General features: G+C 41.0%; 1 protein-coding gene across 4 annotated transcripts in view; it reads right to left on the bottom strand.

Moving 5' to 3' along the window:
* Positions 1 to 18,206, bottom strand: part of LOC118101929 (protein bicaudal D homolog 1) — a 40,333-nt gene extending 22,127 nt beyond the window's left edge. For 3 of the 4 annotated variants that reach the window (XM_035148027.2, XM_035148024.2, XM_035148026.2), the window contains exon 1: positions 17,545 to 18,206. In XM_035148027.2, the coding sequence (XP_035003918.1) occupies positions 17,545 to 17,778 (234 nt within the window). In that variant the 5' untranslated portion in view covers positions 17,779 to 18,206. The remainder of the gene's footprint in view (positions 1 to 17,544) is intronic. The other variant, XM_035148025.2, reaches the window with a different exon arrangement.
* Positions 18,207 to 19,773: the final 1,567 nt, after the last annotated feature.

Raw genomic sequence — 19,773 nt, 5'->3', positions numbered from 1 at the left:
CACTGCGCACTTTGAGGTGAGCTGACTCAAGAGATTAATGAACCTTCACTGCCAACTCAACCCTGCTGTTGGCCTTATCAACAAGGCCCTGGACCCCATCACTGCATTGCACTGGACAAATGTCCCCACGTGTCACTGTGGCACTTTCCGTGGCCAATAATGATCATACTGTACATACTTCAATTAATAAATATCTATTGTTTCTATTGCATAATCACTTTCTAGTGTTTGCAACATATTGCACAATCCCTTTTCTAGTGGTTATCATACTTTTATATTTCCTACTGCTTCCGATTTGTATATTTACTTGCATAAACACACCACAGCAAATTTCTAGTATGTGTAAACCAACTTGGCAATAAACCCTGATTCTGATTCTGCAAAAATTACTCTATAAATGAAATGTGATAATGTCTTCTGTGTATTTTGTCCATATATAGCTGGATACTCTTGGGGCAAAAATCACGGAGGACATTTTACAGATGTGGAAGTCAGGAGGTGGACGGAAGTGAATGTGCTGGTAACAGTGGTGATGTGTGTTTACCTCATCATCAGTGTTAATTAACTAACATATTTCAGGTTTTGCTGGAATAAATGTATACAGAAATATTCAACTCAGATTCTGTTAAAAATAATTGTTTACTTTTGTTATATGTTGCTGCATTTAGATAACTGAAACTCACGAGTTGAGTTTTATTTGTGTTTTCACCGTAACGGTCAAATCCCCTTTGTCTGTTATCCTCTGTCGACAATAACAACCAAAGTGGTTTTCAGACATGACCTCCAGAGGATGTGCATGGATTAGAAGGCTGGACCTCAGTGCATGTCTGAAAGCAGCTTTAGACAACAAACATCTTTATCTGTGATAAAGTGAGAAGTATTTCAAAATCTTTTATGTAATTTTAATTTTTGGGTTCAGTTTAAGGATTCTCATCAGCAGCAGTAGGAATATACCTGCATCAGAATCATGTAAAGAGACTGAGACACTTTTAGAGACTGACTGGTGAACATAGTGGAACAATCAGCAGTTAAAGAGACAGATATTAGGAAGTACTGGAGACCAAATCCCAAAAATTTGGGCATTGGGTACATTGTATATATACATACATAAGCCAGAGGCCTACCCCAGCAGGCCTAGTTACAGCTACCCAGAGCACATTAATGTGGATATATATATTCGGTATACTCAGAGATGTTTGTTGTGTTCAATAACTTATATGGATGAGCTACAAATAGAAAAGGAAGTCTTCTTTTTAAATGGCATTCATTTTCTGCCTTTCAAGCGTTCATGTTGTCTTCAATCGGCTCAACTTGTCAGCCGAAAGTCTCCATTTCTGATCTCAGCTGTGATGGACATAAAAAAAGATCTCATGCGATGGCACCCATAAACATCCAGCTGGGAGCATTTAAACCACAGCAGGAAATAGAGCGATTGGATTTTACATTCTATTGGTGCACAGCTCCTCCATGTCAGCCCATTACAGACAACAAACAATATGTACATGTCAACATATGGCACCGTAATGACGTGCCAACAGAATGACCTACAGCTGACACACACATCCAACTGCTGTACATCAGAGAGAGAGGATACACCTCAGGAATGTGGCTATACAGATAGACACGATGCTTCATAGAATAAATCCTGTCATCGAACAGCAATCTACACACTTTGGTTCTGGAAAAATAATCGAAATGAAAAATATTTGCTCCTTGGCGACTGTTATGGGCCCTGACACTGGACCGTGAGTGGTGAAGGCTTAATTTCCTGCTGACAAAGAGAGGAGACTGTGATCCCCCTTGGGTGCAACCTGGTGTGTTATGATTCATCACTAATGGAGGGCGTTGCTCAATGCATTATGAAGTAAACAGTGCCCAGCACGGTTTGTAATATGTCCCCAAAATGAAAATCTAACCAAGGGTTGAAACGTCAACGCCATCTCATTTGCATTGAATGTCAGACAGTTAATATATTGTTTACCATGCAAACATAATTTTTAGGATGTATATAAAAGTACTTCATAACTTTGTTTGGGTATTAGGTGCAACCTGCATGTAATTTCAATCCTTTAATCTTTTTCGTCCGTGTCTTTGCTAAATTCTGTCCTGTGACACAGTGGACTAGTTGGACACCGCTGGGCCTCTCTGGCTCTGTTTGTCTCTCCCTCTCTGTTTTGGCCTCGTCCTTGTCTCATTCAGTCTGAGACAGGATGATGTCAGAGTTGGCACTAGAGCGTGTTGTCAGCCTAACCAGGACACTGGTCTCAGAGCGACAGAAAAGGGAAGCAGCAGATAAAACTGGCGGAAGGCCTTGTAGGCAAACTTCTCCCACGTTTACACAGAGCAGAGAGGACAGGAGGAAGCAGGACCTCTGGCTACACTCACACAAAGTCTGAAAAACCATCCTGCAGGATAGTGCGAAGGTATGGCCGTGTTTATTTGCGCTTTAGAAAGTTACTGCAGAGAAACAATCAGAAAAGGAACATTTTGTCTCATATGCACTGCTTTGTTTTTTCGCTAACGCTCCTTTTCTTCATTTGCTCTCTGGCTCGCTTGACCACCTCTGCTCTCTCTCACTCTCATTTAAAGAGTTTCTATAAATTATAGTGGTTAATTGATCGCTAATCTGTGAGGCGAAACAGCCTCTCGAAGCAAATGAGATCCTCAGGTGAAAAGTGTAACGTTATGTAATCGATCTAAACGTACATCTTTAGCTCTCAGGTGAGCTCTGAGGTCATAGTCAAAGATATTACAAGAGGTTTCTAATTTTTTGCTTTTTTAGATAATTTAACGAATGAAACTGAGTTGTGTCTCCCAAATGAACAACTTGAATTAAGGTCAGTGCTACAGCTTCTCTGGTGAGATGAGGGATTATTACTAATGAAGGTATCTCCATTTTCTAACTTATCTCTGCAATAGTGACACAAGCTAACGTTTATATTGGTCAGAAAATGAGGCCCCAACATATGATGTCGTACGATAAGTGAGTCAGAAAAAAGTCCGAAAATTACGTTACACATCATTCAAAAACTCCCTTTTCCTGGTATCTCTGCATCCTATAGGACTATAGACACAACCTAAAGCCTATATAGGTCCAAAAGGAAGAAGTCAGAAAATTATGTCATATTGTGTTGAACGCATTCACTTTTGCAAACAATAAGATTAGAGATAAATTCCACAGTTTCTTTAGATTAACCAATCATTTGTCATCAATCAATCAATCAAATTGTATCCACAAATCACAATTTGTCTCATTGGGCTTTAGAGGGTGCAACACTTTTAACAGGGGGAAAAACATATATATACGTATGTGAGGGATCCCTCTCCCAAAACGGACATAAATATAAATATATTTGTTATGTTCTCTGCCTCAGGCCTGCTATCCCATCTCACTGGATGAAGTCTTTAAATCTGTGACACCAGTGGACAACTGCATATTTATTTAAAAGTTTAAAAGTTAGAAGTGACGTCTAGAAGGTTTGAACTGGCCAGGAGAGATATGTTGATCTGCTGTTTGCCTCTATTGTCGCTCTGAGACCGGTGTCCTAGTTAGTTGACATTGTGCTTCACTGCCAACTCTGACTTCATCCTGTCTCAGACTGAAAGAAAAAAACGCTGACAGAGAGAGAGAAGACAGGGACAGACAAACAGAGCCAGAGAGGCAGAACAGTGTCCAAGCAGTCCCCTGTGACAGGACACACTGGCTTCACAGGACAGAAATTCTTATTCTAAAAGAGCCACAAAAGAAATTTCCGTACTGTCCCAAACCTTTGTCTCGCTCTATTTCACCTCCCTCTTTCACTCCACCCTGACTCATTTCTCTCAGTCTATCTCCGTCCCCTGTGTCTTCAGCCGGCTGCTCTGCCAGCATACTAATGCAGGCAGACTGAAGATTTTTCCCATGAAACTGTCCCTAGGCTTAGTGGTGCTGTGGGATGATGCCGGAGTGGGTTTAAGGTGCAGCGGTGAAGTCAAGTTCGGAGTGGGCTGTCATAACAAAGGAGCCACCATATGTACATGGTAAATGGTCTGCATTTATATAGCACTTTTCTACTCTTGATGACCACTCAAAGCACTTTACATACGTACATATTACGTATGTGACGGTATAAAATACATATTTTTAACGTAAAGGGTCTACTTTACTATGTGACATGTAACATGGCTGCCTGTAGGCTAGTTAGGCTCAAATCGATACAGCAGACATGATGCCACTGTGACTGTGCTCATACCTAAACAAGCCTCTACTCAGAAATGACGATCACTCTTACTCGCTCTAAAATGGAGACCGATCTCAAAGTAGTTGTCCAGCTGACCAATCAGTGCAGACTGGGTTTTCTGGGAGGTGGGCATAGAGCTAAAAGAGCTATAATCGCTAAACCGCTGATACGGCAAAGGCACCTCTGTCAACCTCCTCTTCGTGTATAAACATGTAACTAAAACACTAAAGCTAAAATGTCACATTCATGTTGATTAGAATCTGCTCTTCCAGATCCGACCGTACAACTATTTAATACATTTAATTCATAGAGCGTTTCTGAGTGAACTGGTAAATAAATACTGTAGGCTACATGTTCTGCTTTTTGCTCGTTATAAGACCAAGAGTTTACATGATTTGATGAGTCACCTACACGTCTATGATTTCTTTCACAGAGAGATTTTTAATGTGGCTGCAGCCTGGCCAATCTGAGATATTACACCATAGGCATCATGTGCTAAATATCACTTCCAGGTAGCTGACTTTACTATAAACTGTGTCGAGGCCTCTCTCTGTGTGTGTGTGTGTGTGTGTGTGTGTGTGTGTGTGTGTGTGTGTGTGTGTGTGTGTGTGTGTGTGTGTGTGTGTGTGTGTGTGTGTGTGTGTGTGTGTGTGTGTGTGTGTGTGTGTGTGTGTGTGCCCTGTATAATTGGCAGTAAACTGTCCTTGATTCAAAATACTGGCAGCCTGTCTGTGTTTACTCACTTACTTACTCACGCAGAGGTCGGCTGGACACACACACACACACACACACACACACACACACACACATTTATTCATGGCCTTTCATGTAGCGAGTCTGACAGGCAGACAGCACGCGTCCCCTGACCTTTGAGACCTTCACATGAAAGTCCATCCCCTGCGTCTGATAAAAACATGCTGGGATGATGTTCACATCCGTTGGTTCTCTGATATTATTTGTTCTAAAGGGTCTACTTTAGATAAGGATAAACTTATTGTACCACTTCAATACTATCCAAATTCAATTTATAGAAGTAACCAGATGTTTATAAGCAGATAACAGAGTTTACATTTGAAACTATAGGGTGTTTACTCAATATCGCTGAGACATACAAATCACACATTAGCCAAAGAGTGAAACCAAACTGTATACTGACAGCATTTGACATCATTCACTTGAACAGTAGTGACTCTAGAAGATATAGAAAACAGCTGCAGTATAATGTAACTAAAAATCACATTCACCTTATATGTTAGAGGTGTCATCGTTTCAAATCGTAATTGATAACAGACCAATCAAATTTTACCATTTGAATAAAATTGTTTGTCTCACAGAAAGAAAATCTGCAAGTAGCATTAGCAAGTACATAGCATACATTCCCAGTTCTGTGCCTGCACATTCAAGACATCATGGCTACCACCATAAGTGGAGATAACACAGAAACAACTGACGTCACCGGTGTAAAAATACTATGCGTTCCCCTTGAGTCAACAGCGACAACTTGACGCCTACTGTTGTTTGATGTGAAGAGCGCACGCTGCAGTTAAAAGTAAATTGGCGTCCTCTGTGACTTTTTTTTGTCTTTCACAGTTTGTTCTATAGACTGTATATAAAGATGAATGACATGACTAAAATTGAAGTCAAAACATCTCAATCGCCACCTGGTGGCTGGCTGCAGTACAGGTCATAAATCCTGCCTCATCCAATTTAACAGATGGGACACGGACCAAACTAAAAAGTCAATCTACACCTCAAAAAAATAAAAGATGGTTTCTGACATTTTAGATAGTTCTTATCACACTGGTGTACATCAAGGCTCAGTTTTCCAGTAAGTTCTGTTTTAATTACTTCTTTGATTCTATAAAAACAGGGTGAAATGTCACTGACATCTGAGACTGACTGGTTGAGCGTGTGTACCAGCAGGACGTTGCTACTGCAGCTCAATCCCCTGAACTGCGCCGACTCTGGCTCCAAAAGAGAACAATTAGAGAGAAACCCAACAGTTCCCACAATGAGCAAGCACTTTGGCGACTGTACATGACTGTACATGTGACATTGTACATGTATGTGTCCCAATCTGTGTGTGGAGATATGTAGCTGGTCTCTGTCAGAAAGCTCTAGTGTCCTATAGTCACTGACGTTGGCTTTTATCTTTCAGAACCAACCATGCACAGGTATTCACAACTTTGCTGGGATTATCTGCTCTCGAGCCAATGAAAGAAAACTGTACTCTTATCGCCGTGCGTTAGCGCTGAGATACGACAACACCTGCTCGGTTTCGGATTTTCAAAATGCAGAGATGAAAATAAGGATACTGCATATAGTGCCACCTCAGTTTACACATGATTTTATTGTCCGATCTCTCAGTGAGCCCTGAAGGAAATATACAATTTATAGCTTTCATTTGTAGGAAAGGATCTGTCTTTCCGCCCTATCTCTCTCTCTCCACACATTAGCTGTTATCTGTGGGAACAGCTCTAAGACACAGGGATCGATACAAACCCTGCAGTGGTGGGAGCCCAGTCTCCTCTTTAATCTTTGACCAAGAGAAAAAAGACAGGGAGCAGCAGAGAGAGGAGGAAAGACAAAGAGATTACACATAAGCTAGCATCAGTGAGGACCGGGAAAGAGCGTCTCCATGCTGTTTTCTGTACTGAGACAATGCTTGTCTTTAGTGCTAGGTTACTACAACTGATTCTCCAGTTCTGGGCTCTGCGGACTGATTCTAGCACGTTCTCACCAAGTCCGCAACCACTCTTTACCTGCTGAGGCTCCATTACTGCAAGTCACTGTTGCTGTTTAACAAAGTGCAATCAACAATACAGACCCAGGAAATGTCCCATTCCAAACCGGCCTGTTTAGAATGGGCACTGCACGAGTAGTGTAAACACAAAAAGAGGCTGCTTTCTATATTTGAAATAAAAAAATATTCTATATTGGACTATATGAAGCCTTTCGTGCATCTAAAATTATTCTTTCATAATTGTTTTCTATGGTGTTACATCTATCAGCTTTGTTGCTGCTTTGCTTTATTGCTAATACTTAGTCTAATGAAACAGTCTTTAGTTTTTGTTTAAACTGTTTTAAGGAGTTGTTGCAATTGTCTGATCTGTTTTTAAGGAGTTACTTTGTTCAGTTGAACTGTATAGTGTTAAACTGTGTCTTAACATTTACGAGTTTCGTGATCATATATCCACTTTGGTTAATCATTTTACTGTTCACTTTTGTTTTCTCTTCCATATTAGTTTGATGAACCTGCATTTTTGTGTTTCATAATTTGGCTTTGTTGTCACAATAAGATCGTGGAAGTGGCCGAAATGAGCTTGTAGGGCTCAGCAGTAGAGTAAAGAAGTGAAAAGGAGATAGGGCCAAGAGTTTGGGCAACCCAGAGGGAGGTTGGAGAAGAGTTGCTGTTCTTTAGTATCAAAAGGATGCAGTTGAGATGGTTCAGGCATCTGCTCAGGACGCCTCCTCTGTACCTTTCATTAGAAGCTTTCCAGGTACGTCTAACTGGGCAAAGACCCTGGGATAGTCCCAGAAATCAGGGGGGATTGTATATCCCATCTGTCCTTAGAACGTCTCAGTTTCCCCCAAGAAGAGATGGAAAGTGGAACTGGGGAGTGGACATCTGGAGCAACGTGCAGCCACCGAAATCAGAAACTTTGGATAAGCGGAAGAAAATGGATGGATGGATGTTTTCCACATCTCATTCACTTAGTGAGTACAATGTGGCGGAAAGGTCACAACTACAAACCTCAGAGCCCAGACAGGTAATAAACCATATAAACCCTTCAAAAATATCCCTCATATTCTGGAAACACTGAAGACTGGAGCTCCTCAGAAATCATCATGACCTCATACTTACAATAAATAATTCAGCACTTCTTTGTGCGTGTGTGTGTGTGTGTGTGTGTGTGTGTGTGTGTGTGTGTGTGTGTGTGTGTGTGTGTGTGTGTGTGTGTGTGTGTGTGTGTGTGTGTGTGCGCGCACGTGCATTCGCGGCCGTGCAGGCAGACACACACATGCATCTTTCAGCATCCAGTCTGCTCTTAAGTGCTTCTGAGCATGTGGCTGTGTCACATTCATAACTACAGACAGATTTGTAGAGAGCAGACATGCAGGAAGTGGACAACAATACTTGGTACAACTTACACAACACAATACATCAGAACACAGCTACAAACCACAGCATCAAAAGTGACCATGTAGTCAAATCAACCCTGTCTGACTCCGTCAACAGTTTTTTTTAATCACATCAAGCCTTCACCTTGACTCATAATTACTTTCCAGTCACTCGTTTTTGCTGCCATCATGGATTTTTTTTCCCCCAGTATCAGCACAGAACAGGATCCATAGGCTCGTTACATCCTACACCCTGGACAGAGAGGAAGGCGCAGAACTGACTTGGAGTCAGTGTCTGGTAACAACTCGCCATGGAGGGAGGCGTCCCTTCAGCTGTATGCCATCCCAGAGGAGTGACAGAGCGTCCCAGGGGGCTCGCTCTGTCATGTTCTGTTTTTAGCCTCGACGGGCTGCACTGGTGCACTCTCGTCATCGCTCTTCTTCTCTGGTCCCACCCACAAACACATCCCCTCCCAAATTGGCATGGAACCACACTCTGGTCTCTATTTCAACAATGTAAGCATGTGGAGAAAGTATGTGTAGGAAATGTCCAAATTCCCTTTAGCCTCTTTAACCAATTAAAGTGCCAATTCCCATTCCCTTTACAAGTCAGTTGCTTATGGATTGAGATTATGAGCATGGATTATTGTGCTTGTAGGTCATGTGTGTGTAACAAGCAGAGTTTAGGCTCATTCTGCTCTTGCCTATGTGGCGCATAGTACCACACCACTGACTTCAGGTTTTTTTGTTGATCAACAATGTAATCAATCTCCACTGCGTCAAGATAGCAGTGCCTCAACGATGCATCTTACCACAACTTACTTAACATCAATGCACTTGGCCCAAAGTGCACTTGCTGAACAAACAACCACATGGGCTCTTGATGGGAAAATTAGAATTATCAGTCTGAAACTGGCTATTATGAGCTTTTGACCACAAGCTCTCATAGTGGCCAGAGATCAACAAACCGGGACTCTCAGAAACGGTGCCACGGGACACACTAAAATATCATTCACATTGCTATTCAGAAGGTTGGGACAAAATACAACGGTCACCACAATTTGAAATAATTTCGACTCCACTAACTCCAGTTCTTCCATTAACTAACATGGAGGAGGCAGGGACTCCAGTGCAGGAGAACCTTTAACTCGATTTGTTTTCTTGCTCTACCCTGTGTTGTACATGGTCCCCATCAAGCTCCACAACGCAATCCAACTCACTTTGTATCTAAACCAAACCAACCCACAGACTAACCACTTGGTTTACTTTACTTTACTATGATTTACAGCTTGTTGAGCATGGCCAGCTTTGGATATACTGAAAATAAAGTGACCTGTCAGCAGGGTGTACCCCATCTCTCCTGCAATGTCTGGCATTTCCACATGGATGAAATAACGTCCATGTTGGTCTGATTAGGTAAAAACATACAAAGACACTTCGATCACAGCCTGGTAACAATCAGCACCGCTGTACAAATCAGCATGATGGACTCCTGTCGAGCTAATTATTAGCGAGCTGCAGTTCGCTCTTTTACAGCCCAGTGGTGGAGCTGTGTGAGGTTCCCTCCTGCTGTGCAGTGATCTCACTGACTTCCTGGCAAATCTGCCCTTTTAATGTCAATCCACCAGGGTGCAACCTCACCTGGTTTGTAAAGGGAATGGGAGATGGCACTGATTCGTTTACCACGTTACACTTAATAAATCCACTTGAGAGAACAAATCCAACCCATTTCAACCACAATTAATTAAACTATAAATGGAAATACAAAATTGCAAAGTAATTCAGAATTTGAAAAGGAAACGCAACAGGAAATGGAAATGCACATAATGAAATTGTCCATTTAAGTGCCTCAGTAAACTAAATTTGTGGATGAAGTTATTCATTTCTCTTTTTAATCTGAATTTTCTAATATATTTTTATTTCAATTGGTTTTGAATTCATTAAGGTATTTTTAAATTTCGGTTTAATGTTGTCATTGTAATTTGAACAAGTTATCGATGGAGTAATATTGAATTTGTAAATTATATATTTTAAATGCCTTTTTTATTACCCCATAAAAATTTATCAAATAATGCATATTTATTACTATTCCACTATTTACACTCCTCCATATTCATAACTATTTGTAAAGTGAAACGTCCGTTGTAGAGAGGAACCCAAAATGAGTGAATACAGAACTTCATTAGCGACATCATTACTGATGTTTACCTCTTTGTGAATGGAGCCATCGAGTGCATGAACTGTGACTGTGACAGAGCTTGCGTTTTCATTTGTGTTTTAAAAAGGGGGTTGAAAAAAAAGATAATTTAACTTCCTTTTCTAATTAATACATCCAAACAATCCTTTCCACAGTGAATGCTTCTAACTTTAGTCACGGCTCTATCAGACTGAATGAAAATGCTGCTTTCAAGAAGTGAAAGTAGACTCAGACAGTAAATCAAGTGAATGGTGCTTGAGGAGCTTGCATGTCGTCCATGAAATAGTGATGTTTCTGTCGAGTGTAGAAAGTCTACTACAGTGAATCATTTATCAAATGAACTATTTATATAACTTTAGATTTGCACTCAGTGGCCTCACGTCGCTGTGCTCAGAGCTGACCTGCAACAGAGAGACCTGGTAACTGCACAGTTTCAGCTGTTCATCAAGAGAAATTCCTTTTACTCTCTATTTCAAATGCAAATCCCAGACATTAAAACGACTGCCTCTGAAAAACAACTTCAACTGTCTGTCTTGAACCTGCTCCTAGTTTTGCTGCTATGACCTAGATTGACCTGGGAAACATGACACATGGAGCTTCTCTTTTCTCTCTTCCCTCTTTATCACATTAATGTCTCGTCAACATGTTACTGACACGACTTCTTCCCCGGAGTCCTTTTGCTTTATCGCTTACAGATCCAGGATCGCTGCTGCGGCCACATCGTGGATCGTGATGGTGGATGGTAGATTGTGATCCTGGACCATTAAACATGACGGTGGGTCGCAAATCAGAGTAAGTGGTCGTGGATAGTGGTGGTGGATCGTGATTGTGCTGGCAGCTGATCATGGACTATGACTACAGCAAGACTGCTTGATATACAATATGCCTACTCACATATTTTCCTATGTATAAATACTTTAAACATTAACACACATCCCCATTATGTTAAAAGCTTTTTCTTCAAATCCATGTTGTAACCGATGTTATTTTGTTGGTTTGTTCAGTTACACACGTCATCTATTGCACTTCTGTCCGTCCTGGGAGAGGGATCCCTCACATGTGGCTCTCTCTGAGGTTTCTCCTGTTAAAAGGTTTTTTTGGTCGTTTTTCCTTACTCTTGTTGAGGGTTAAGGACAGAGGAGGTCACACCTTGTTAAGCCCTATAAGACAAATTATGATTTGTGAATATGGGCCATACAAATCAAATTTGATTGATTGAACTGTTGGCCAAACTGAATGGTCAGACTTGTTAAAGTTCCTTGTCTCTCAACCTGCTGCAAGGTCTGTAATCATGTTATCCCACCAGTGCTTTCACTAATGAGATGCACGTGCAGCAAGTGAGAACACCTGACTGCTGGAATAAAAATCAATTTGAATATTTAACAAATCCTAAAGTTAAAATATTAGGAAGTGGATAGTGCAGGAAAGAGGAAACCTGAGGTACAGGAGGTGAAGGAATGTGGGGTAGGTCCAACAACAATGAGAAACAAATTCAGTGTTTGAAAGAGAAAATAAGTGAACACAGTGTGAAAAATGAGAAAGCTTTAGATGAGAACCTAGCTCCAATATTAACTTCAGGCCACAGTCTTCAGACAGCACATTATAATGCAATAGAAACTGGCCTCACTCTGATCATCCAGGACAAATAGAACTCCGATAAGAACTGGTGTAAATGTCGACCATGATAAATGTCCATTGTACATTGTATACCAAAAGAGATGAGGCAAGCTCTATTGGCAAGTATTTTTAGACTTACAGCAGTACTAGTACTGTCACTCATTCCATTAGCGCTGCAGTCGCCCAGTTTAAAAACACAGGTTTCAATGAGCAACGATTTAGCTGTTATCACTTTGAGTGGGTTCTACTGCATATAATGTAAATCTGTGGAAAAACCTTGTGTGTCAGCTGAAAGAAAGAAAGGTGTCTGTGTGGACATGCTAAATGACATTCATTTAGTATTCTGCCCAAGTTAATGTTAATGCAGGATATATGAGTGGTGGGAAAGCAACAGAAACTAGCTTAACACAGTGATCGTTCACTGCACCAGTTTCATAGCGTCTGTAATAGCTAAAGCTCAGTGGCATTTGTCTTTCAGAGAAACTAATAATAAGCTAATTTAGTGAGGTATTAGCCCTCACACATCCACATAACCATTTTCTCCAGACAGCATGCCCTGTGACAGAGAGGATCGATAGCAATCCAATGAGCTGAAATGAGAGTTATTGAGTTAGCGGGCGTGGAACGGAGACAGATGGATGCAGTCTGTGCCACTGAGATTACTGAAAGAGAAGAAGAATGGTGGAAATGATGAAGCGTCGTGGGGGATCTTATGCGAGACTAAATTCTGCTGAGTTAGCCTCTAGAGTTCCCCTTGCATTGAACCAAGGAATTCTCCATCAGGAGTCCCATAATGAGAAAAGAGAAGCGACAACAGTCCAAAGTCACAGAGACAGGTACCACAAGTCATGGGAGCGAGGAAATACAACTTTTGGCGAGGAGGTGGAGCTGAGGACACAACCAGGTAAGATCCAAAATGGTGTTACTGGCAAAACACTTGTCAACAGACTTGTCCCCAAACAGACAGTTTCAAGGTTTAATATTATCTTACCAAATCAGAATTTTCAAAATGCTACCAAAACACACACGTTAACATTTATTAAAATCATAGCCTGTATACAAAGATGGACGGCATGACAGCTCCCAAAAGTGAAGCCAAAACATCTCAATCGTCCCCTGGTATCTGGCTGCAGCATAGGTCATAATCCCTGCCCATGGTCCAAAATAAAGGTCAAATTTTCATCATCTTCAAAGCTGGTTTTCACTCACTTTATCCCATGTTCAAGTAAGCCTGGTTTTAATTTATTATTTGATGCAAAATAATAAATTAAAACGGGTTGAGACTGACTTGCAATTGGTCGAGCACATATATGGGCAGGAACTCCATACCGTGGCGAGAATCCACATCATTGTCACATTTTTCAAGCAAAAATAGGAGACCCATGTTGTAAACCAAACCTGCATTGCCCAAGCTGGGAGGTTCCCAACAGTGCAGCACTTCACGTCTCTGGCTGGTATTTACTCCAATAGACCACTGCCGTCAATAACAATGTAACCGTAGTTGAAAATTTACTGTTGACACATCATATGTATGGAGTGGTACTGCATCAGCCTGCTTTCTCTAAGCCACACACACACACACACACACACACACACACACACACACACACACACACACACACACACACACACACACACACACACACACACACACACACACACACACACACACACACACACACACACACACACACACACACACACTGACCTTCAGGATGTAACTGCACAGTCAGCTTGTGAGTCCAACTCCAGTCTAGTAAATTAGTGTTTCCATACATTACTATACATATCGATCAGAAAAATGAGTTGATCCCCAGTCAGGCATTACAGTCTCATTAGCTAAAATGTATGGCCAGAGGTGGACCAGAGAACTATGCAGAACTAGATAAACAACAAAACCAGATATGCTATGTGTTTCGTTTCGATTTTCATGATAGACCCGAAATAAGTTGGAACTATGGACCAGTTGTGATATTTCCATTCTTCTCCAATGTTACCAATAGTGTGACTCTCAAACAGGTCTCAAAGTTCCTCTCACAGAACGCCCTCCTTGATCCATTTCACCGTGGGTTTAAAAGTAGCCGCTGACAGAAGACCTGAGGGCACCTAGAGCTGCAGCTCAGTCTTTGGTTCATGTGTTGCTGGACCTATCAGCAGCCTTTGATACAGTAATACACCTGCTATCTGTTCTCCAATATGTACATCTTGGGCAAATGGTTTTCTTGATTTAAAACATATCTTTCTAGGTCTTTCTTCAGTCTGTCATGGCAAGGACAAACACCCTTAGCCTACCCCCTTTAGAGAAGCAGTTAAATTAGTTTATGAAGACAGTATTTTTGAAACATAAACAATCTCAGGTCCAATATGGATGAAACAAACAACTGTGATAGTAGCCTTCTACTTGGTTTAAGCACAGCCTTTCATAGAGTAGACCACTCCATCCTTTTAGAAACACTGTGCACAGCCTGTTTGGTGTCACTGGGACAGTTTTTATATGGTTCACGTCTTGACTTACCAACCTTTGTAAGAATGGCTGAATGTTCATCTAAAAGCTATAAAATGACTTGTTGGTCCTATACTACTTTTATCCTTTTTAACCTCTAATGGCCAAGGCTATGCTGATGATACACAGCTTTATACTGCACAGTCTCTGGATGAACCAGGGCCAATCAATGGCCTTTATAGCCATATTTCAGATATTGAGTTATGGATGGCAGAGAATTGTGTACAGCTCAACTAGGACCAAAGTAAGATCAGGTTCTAAAGCTCAGAGAGAGAAACTATAATTGTAAACTGTAATTATTTACAAGCCCTGGCACTAAACCCAAGTAAATAAGTGAAAACCCTAATCATCTTTGATTCAGACTCCAGTTTTGTCACTCACACCAGAAACTTAAGCATACATTCTTTCATCTGAAGAATATTGTCAAGGTGCAACTGTTTCTGTCTCAAGCCAACACAGAGACACTAATGTATGATTTAATTATCTGCTGGGTTGATGTAATTGATCTTAATGCTCTGCCTTCTGGTCTCCCTACATGTGTTTTTTTTCATTCTACAATAATAAAACTCTTTGTGGTACATTGTTTCTATGAAAAGATTGATTGATCTCTAGTCTCGACCAATGACATAACCTTCTGGCAAGCCTCCTTTCATGCACAGCGAAACCCTTACAAAAATGTTGTGGTGCATCTGGTCATCTATTAGCCTAAAAGGACACACGTCAAGGTCCCTGCTCATTGACCTCCACTGGCTACCCATGGCCGTTCCAATTTAATCCAGTCAGTCACTCATGCTTGGCTTCGGAGTGACCTCTAGCTCTCCACCACCTGAAGCCCATCATATGAGCTTATGCTGCTTCTCAGCCACTGGGTTCTTCTAAGGAATGCCATACATTGCCAACACCTCGCACAAGGCAATCAGAAGAGAATGTTCTTGTTTGTGGTTCTCTGATGGTGGTACCAGGTACGAAATGCTATCGGAGCAGAGGCGTCCTCATCTCTTCAGGGAGCACCTCCTCCCCTAACACTAGTATCACCCTAACATGTCTAACTAGTGCTCATTGCACACTTACTTTCTGTGCACTATTACCTGATCTCCTACACCTTCTATCTTATTGATCAACGAAATGTAAAGTATCCTACAGTACTGAAGCTCTGGTAATGTCCTTCAGTTGTAAGTTGCTTTGGATGAAAGCATCTGCCAAATGACTAAATGTAATGTGAATATAATGATCTCATGGAGGAGGTTTCCTTATGAACACAGCTTTGCAGATGAAACATTGGTCATTGATTTTACTGAAAAGAATTAGGTGTTTCTACTCCAGCTAATACCAGCCTGTGTCATAAAGTAGCTCAGCTACAAATACTCAATAGATACAATCAACAGTCAATTACAACATGCCTTCATGTTTCTTCCATTCCTTACTTGTCCATTAAAATTAAACTATTAAATATTTTTGCCAAACGTAAAACCACAGTATGACAATGGGTTATGTAAAATTTGCAATGATTACACAGATTTCCGTAGAAAATGGTGAGCAATTCTGCAGTTCTTCTTAACTCTACAAAGCTCTTTAGCCTCTTTTAGCTCATTGTTTTGGTGTTTTTGTGGCTCAAAGTGTCCACGCTCATTAACCTTCAGTCTTCCAGGTTCCACTCTACACTACATGACCCGCAGCAATAATAATGTTCTCATTCAACGTAACTTTATAAGGCAATTAGTATCATATTCACAGCTCGTTGTTCTTTCCAAAAGTAGCTACAAAAATGATACTGATAGAGACGAGAATGGTGATAATGATTTCCGACGGAGAATTTGGATTGTGTGTCCAGCTTAACCTGTGGGACCCAGGGGAAACATAAGCTACTGTGTATGTACTGATTCTGTTTATGTACATACTGATACTCTGAGTACTGTACATCGGTCAATGACTTGACAAATCTTCTGTCCGACTGCATTTTTCTCATTAAGAAGAGGTTTGTCAACATTACCATTAACAGATATGTATATATGTAGTAGTCTAAATTTGGTTTAATTCTAAACTTTAAATTTCAATTTACTTCCTGTAAATATTAGGTTTTCTGTTGCTCTGTTAAAAAAAAAAAGCAAAGCATTTTTATTTATGTTTCCACCCTAATATGCAGACAGAGATTATCCAATGTTAATTTCTTTTGTCTGCACCCCCAACTAGTTAATTCTGTGTTGACAGAACCTTCCCTGGCTCCTATTAGTTCGTTTATGGTATGTTCATTAAATATGTACCATGTGGGGACATAATAAAGTGAAATATTAAAGGTTTTAAAACATTTAACCTGTCGACTGTCTTCAAGACATCCACGTTAGTCACTTCCTGTTGTCACAATTATGACTTGCATCTTATTCAACATAGTAGGCTAAGTTAGTAGCCTATCTTACTATGTTTCAAGCTACTTTATACGTTATTATGAATATATATAACTTAAAAAACATAACAGATACAAACAAAAAGATAAATATAACAAGATACAAATGACCAGACCAGAGTAAAAACAAACATTATAGGCTAAAGGTATATGAGCAATATGGCAATTTTCCTGTAATTGTACTTCCATAAACATGGAATAAACACATTATATTAGGTATAAACTTAAAGTTAGCCTACATATCTCAATTGCTTTAAGTCCCCATGTTATGAGCTATAGGCCCTTCTATTGTCCAGCAGGTGTTGGTGCAGCCACTGGGTCAAATTACACTTTACTTTATTATCACGTCATGAATTATCTTCAAATAAAGTGTGATAACGGTGCCTATCACAGAACACTGCAGTAACGAATGGTTCGTCCGGTGCATCAGTGATGACATGATCCCACTTCTATTGTACCATAACTAACATTTACTTCACCATACCCCTGCTGAGCCCACCTCCTGCAGCTGCTCCAGCTCCAGCCTCAGCGCCTCCTGCTCGGCCTCCAGGTCGGCGTACTGCTGCTTCAGCCTCTGGTTCTCCTCCAGCACCACCAGCCCGCACTCCGCCGCCCGGACCTTCTCGCGGTTGGCCTCCGCCAGCTCCCGGGTCAGGCGCTCCACCTCGACCCGGCACTCCTCCACCGTGTCGCCGCATCCCGCTCCGCCGGCAGCCATCGCCCCGTCTCCCTCCCCGCCCTGCCCTCTCCTCCCTGCGTCGGACGAGCAGAGAGCCCCGCTGGAGGGAGAAACGAGGCAGACAACAACCCCCCCACCGCCTCCCCTCTCAGGGATCACACTTCACACTGCTTCAGATCTCATGTAAAAAAAAATAAAAAATGTACAAAAGAACAATAAAACATCCGTAAATATCCACAGAGCGCTGTCATCATCTCCTGCCATGTGATGCTCTGAGTGATGCAGCTCCTCATCATCCGCTGCCCGCATCCCTTGTCCCTCCCTCTGCTCTGTTTTTCTGCTTATTCACCGGCATCAGGGCGCCATCTCTGCCGGCAGCCGTGAAGCAAGGCACACTCCCCGCTGCCTGTCATCCTGCAGCAGCAGCAGCTTCTCAGTGCTCGGATCCTCAGAGAGTGGGACACAGCCCTGCCTCGCTCCAGCACAATAACAGGAGCTGTAAGCGCCCCCTGGAGATCACACCCATCCTTTTGTCTCCGCCTTTACGCAGCGATTTCTCTTCCTGTCAGCAAACATTTGTCCTGTTTACATGTTTCAAAGTTTCCATCGATTGATTATAAACTTACAAATAAAAAGGTTGCCTCACATTTTTGCACCTTTAGGCTGGGGTGTTTGGGATGGCTGATGTTCACTGTGCGCATTACGATGAGAAGAAATAAGGATTTTGTGTGTGAGAAGCTGCAGTTAACATTTCGACATGTACTTTTTCCAATTATTAGTCAAATAAAAAGTAAAATGCAATTCGAGGTCACAATTAGCTCATCTTCCTCACTCACAATTAACATGTTGTTATAGTTTGTCTTCTGTGCTTGAAGCCAGATTTTGGGAAGATTGAAAACCTGTAATGTATATTTTGCTTCACAAGAGTTGTTTTGATCATGTAATGTGACTACTCCTGTGTGTTTAACCTGCTAAAACAGCATCAATAAAGATAAAAATGTAAGATACAATAAAAAGACAAACAAAATATCTATTTAATGTATTTTGACCAAGTCAGATGACAGTAAAATACTGTGAAAGTAATCAAAACGCAAATGTTAATTTTACGGTAAACCCTATTGCCAGTTGATCAGCCAAATCCAATGATTTGTGAATGATCTTTTTTGTCCATGCAGTTCTTACTCCACAGCTGCAGAATCCAGATCTTATTATTATTAGTAGTAGTAGTAGTAGTTGTAGTAGTAGTAGTAGTAGTATTAACTTGTTCTACTATCATTAATAACATCATCACACCTCTAAATATACTGTATCTTTTATTATTTCCCCGTTATTTCAGCTTAGTGCTTATTAGCTACAAAGCCACATTGGTCACTTTTATTTGAGGTCTGTCAATTCAATCAAACTTTATAATTTGCCTCCAATAGGAACCGGTGCCACAGACATTACAGTGAAACTTTTAATGTCCTGCAGGAGGCAGAGTATAAAGTAGATGCGTTAGATTTATCCTCACATGAGGCACATGAAGAAGTCAGTGTCATTTCTTCAAAATAAAATAAAAAAACTACATTTTGAACCAGTTCATATTGCATTTTTTTGTGTTGTGTTTGTGATGGGAAATTGTAAAACAGTCCCTGGGGAAATATTTAAATTAAAACAGCTTTTGGTAAATAATCCACCGACAACAATGGCTGTCTATCGTCTTATTAACAAGATGATGTCTGCACATGATGTAGTTGTCTTTTCTCCTTTAAGTGCTGGTTTACACCCATTGCTTAGGGTATGTTATGGCATGCACTATTACAATAAATCAAAGTCCAAAAAGAGTGTTGTCATAATTGTTAGAAGCAAGGAGGATGAGAAGTTAAGTCTTCCCTTTGGCTGACCGAGTCTTATGTTGAACAAAGTGAAATGTCTGGGTCACATCATTAGCAACAATTTATGCGATGATAATAATGAGCTGCGTCAGTGCTGTAAACTGTGAGCAAAGGCCAACATGTTGGCATGCATACTAGTTATATTAGTTATAATAGCACT

The sequence above is a fragment of the Hippoglossus stenolepis genome, chromosome 22, assembly GCF_022539355.2.
Source record: "Hippoglossus stenolepis isolate QCI-W04-F060 chromosome 22, HSTE1.2, whole genome shotgun sequence".
Taxonomy (NCBI): Eukaryota; Metazoa; Chordata; class Actinopteri; order Pleuronectiformes; family Pleuronectidae; genus Hippoglossus; species Hippoglossus stenolepis.
This window is presented reverse-complemented; position numbering and strand designations above follow the sequence as displayed.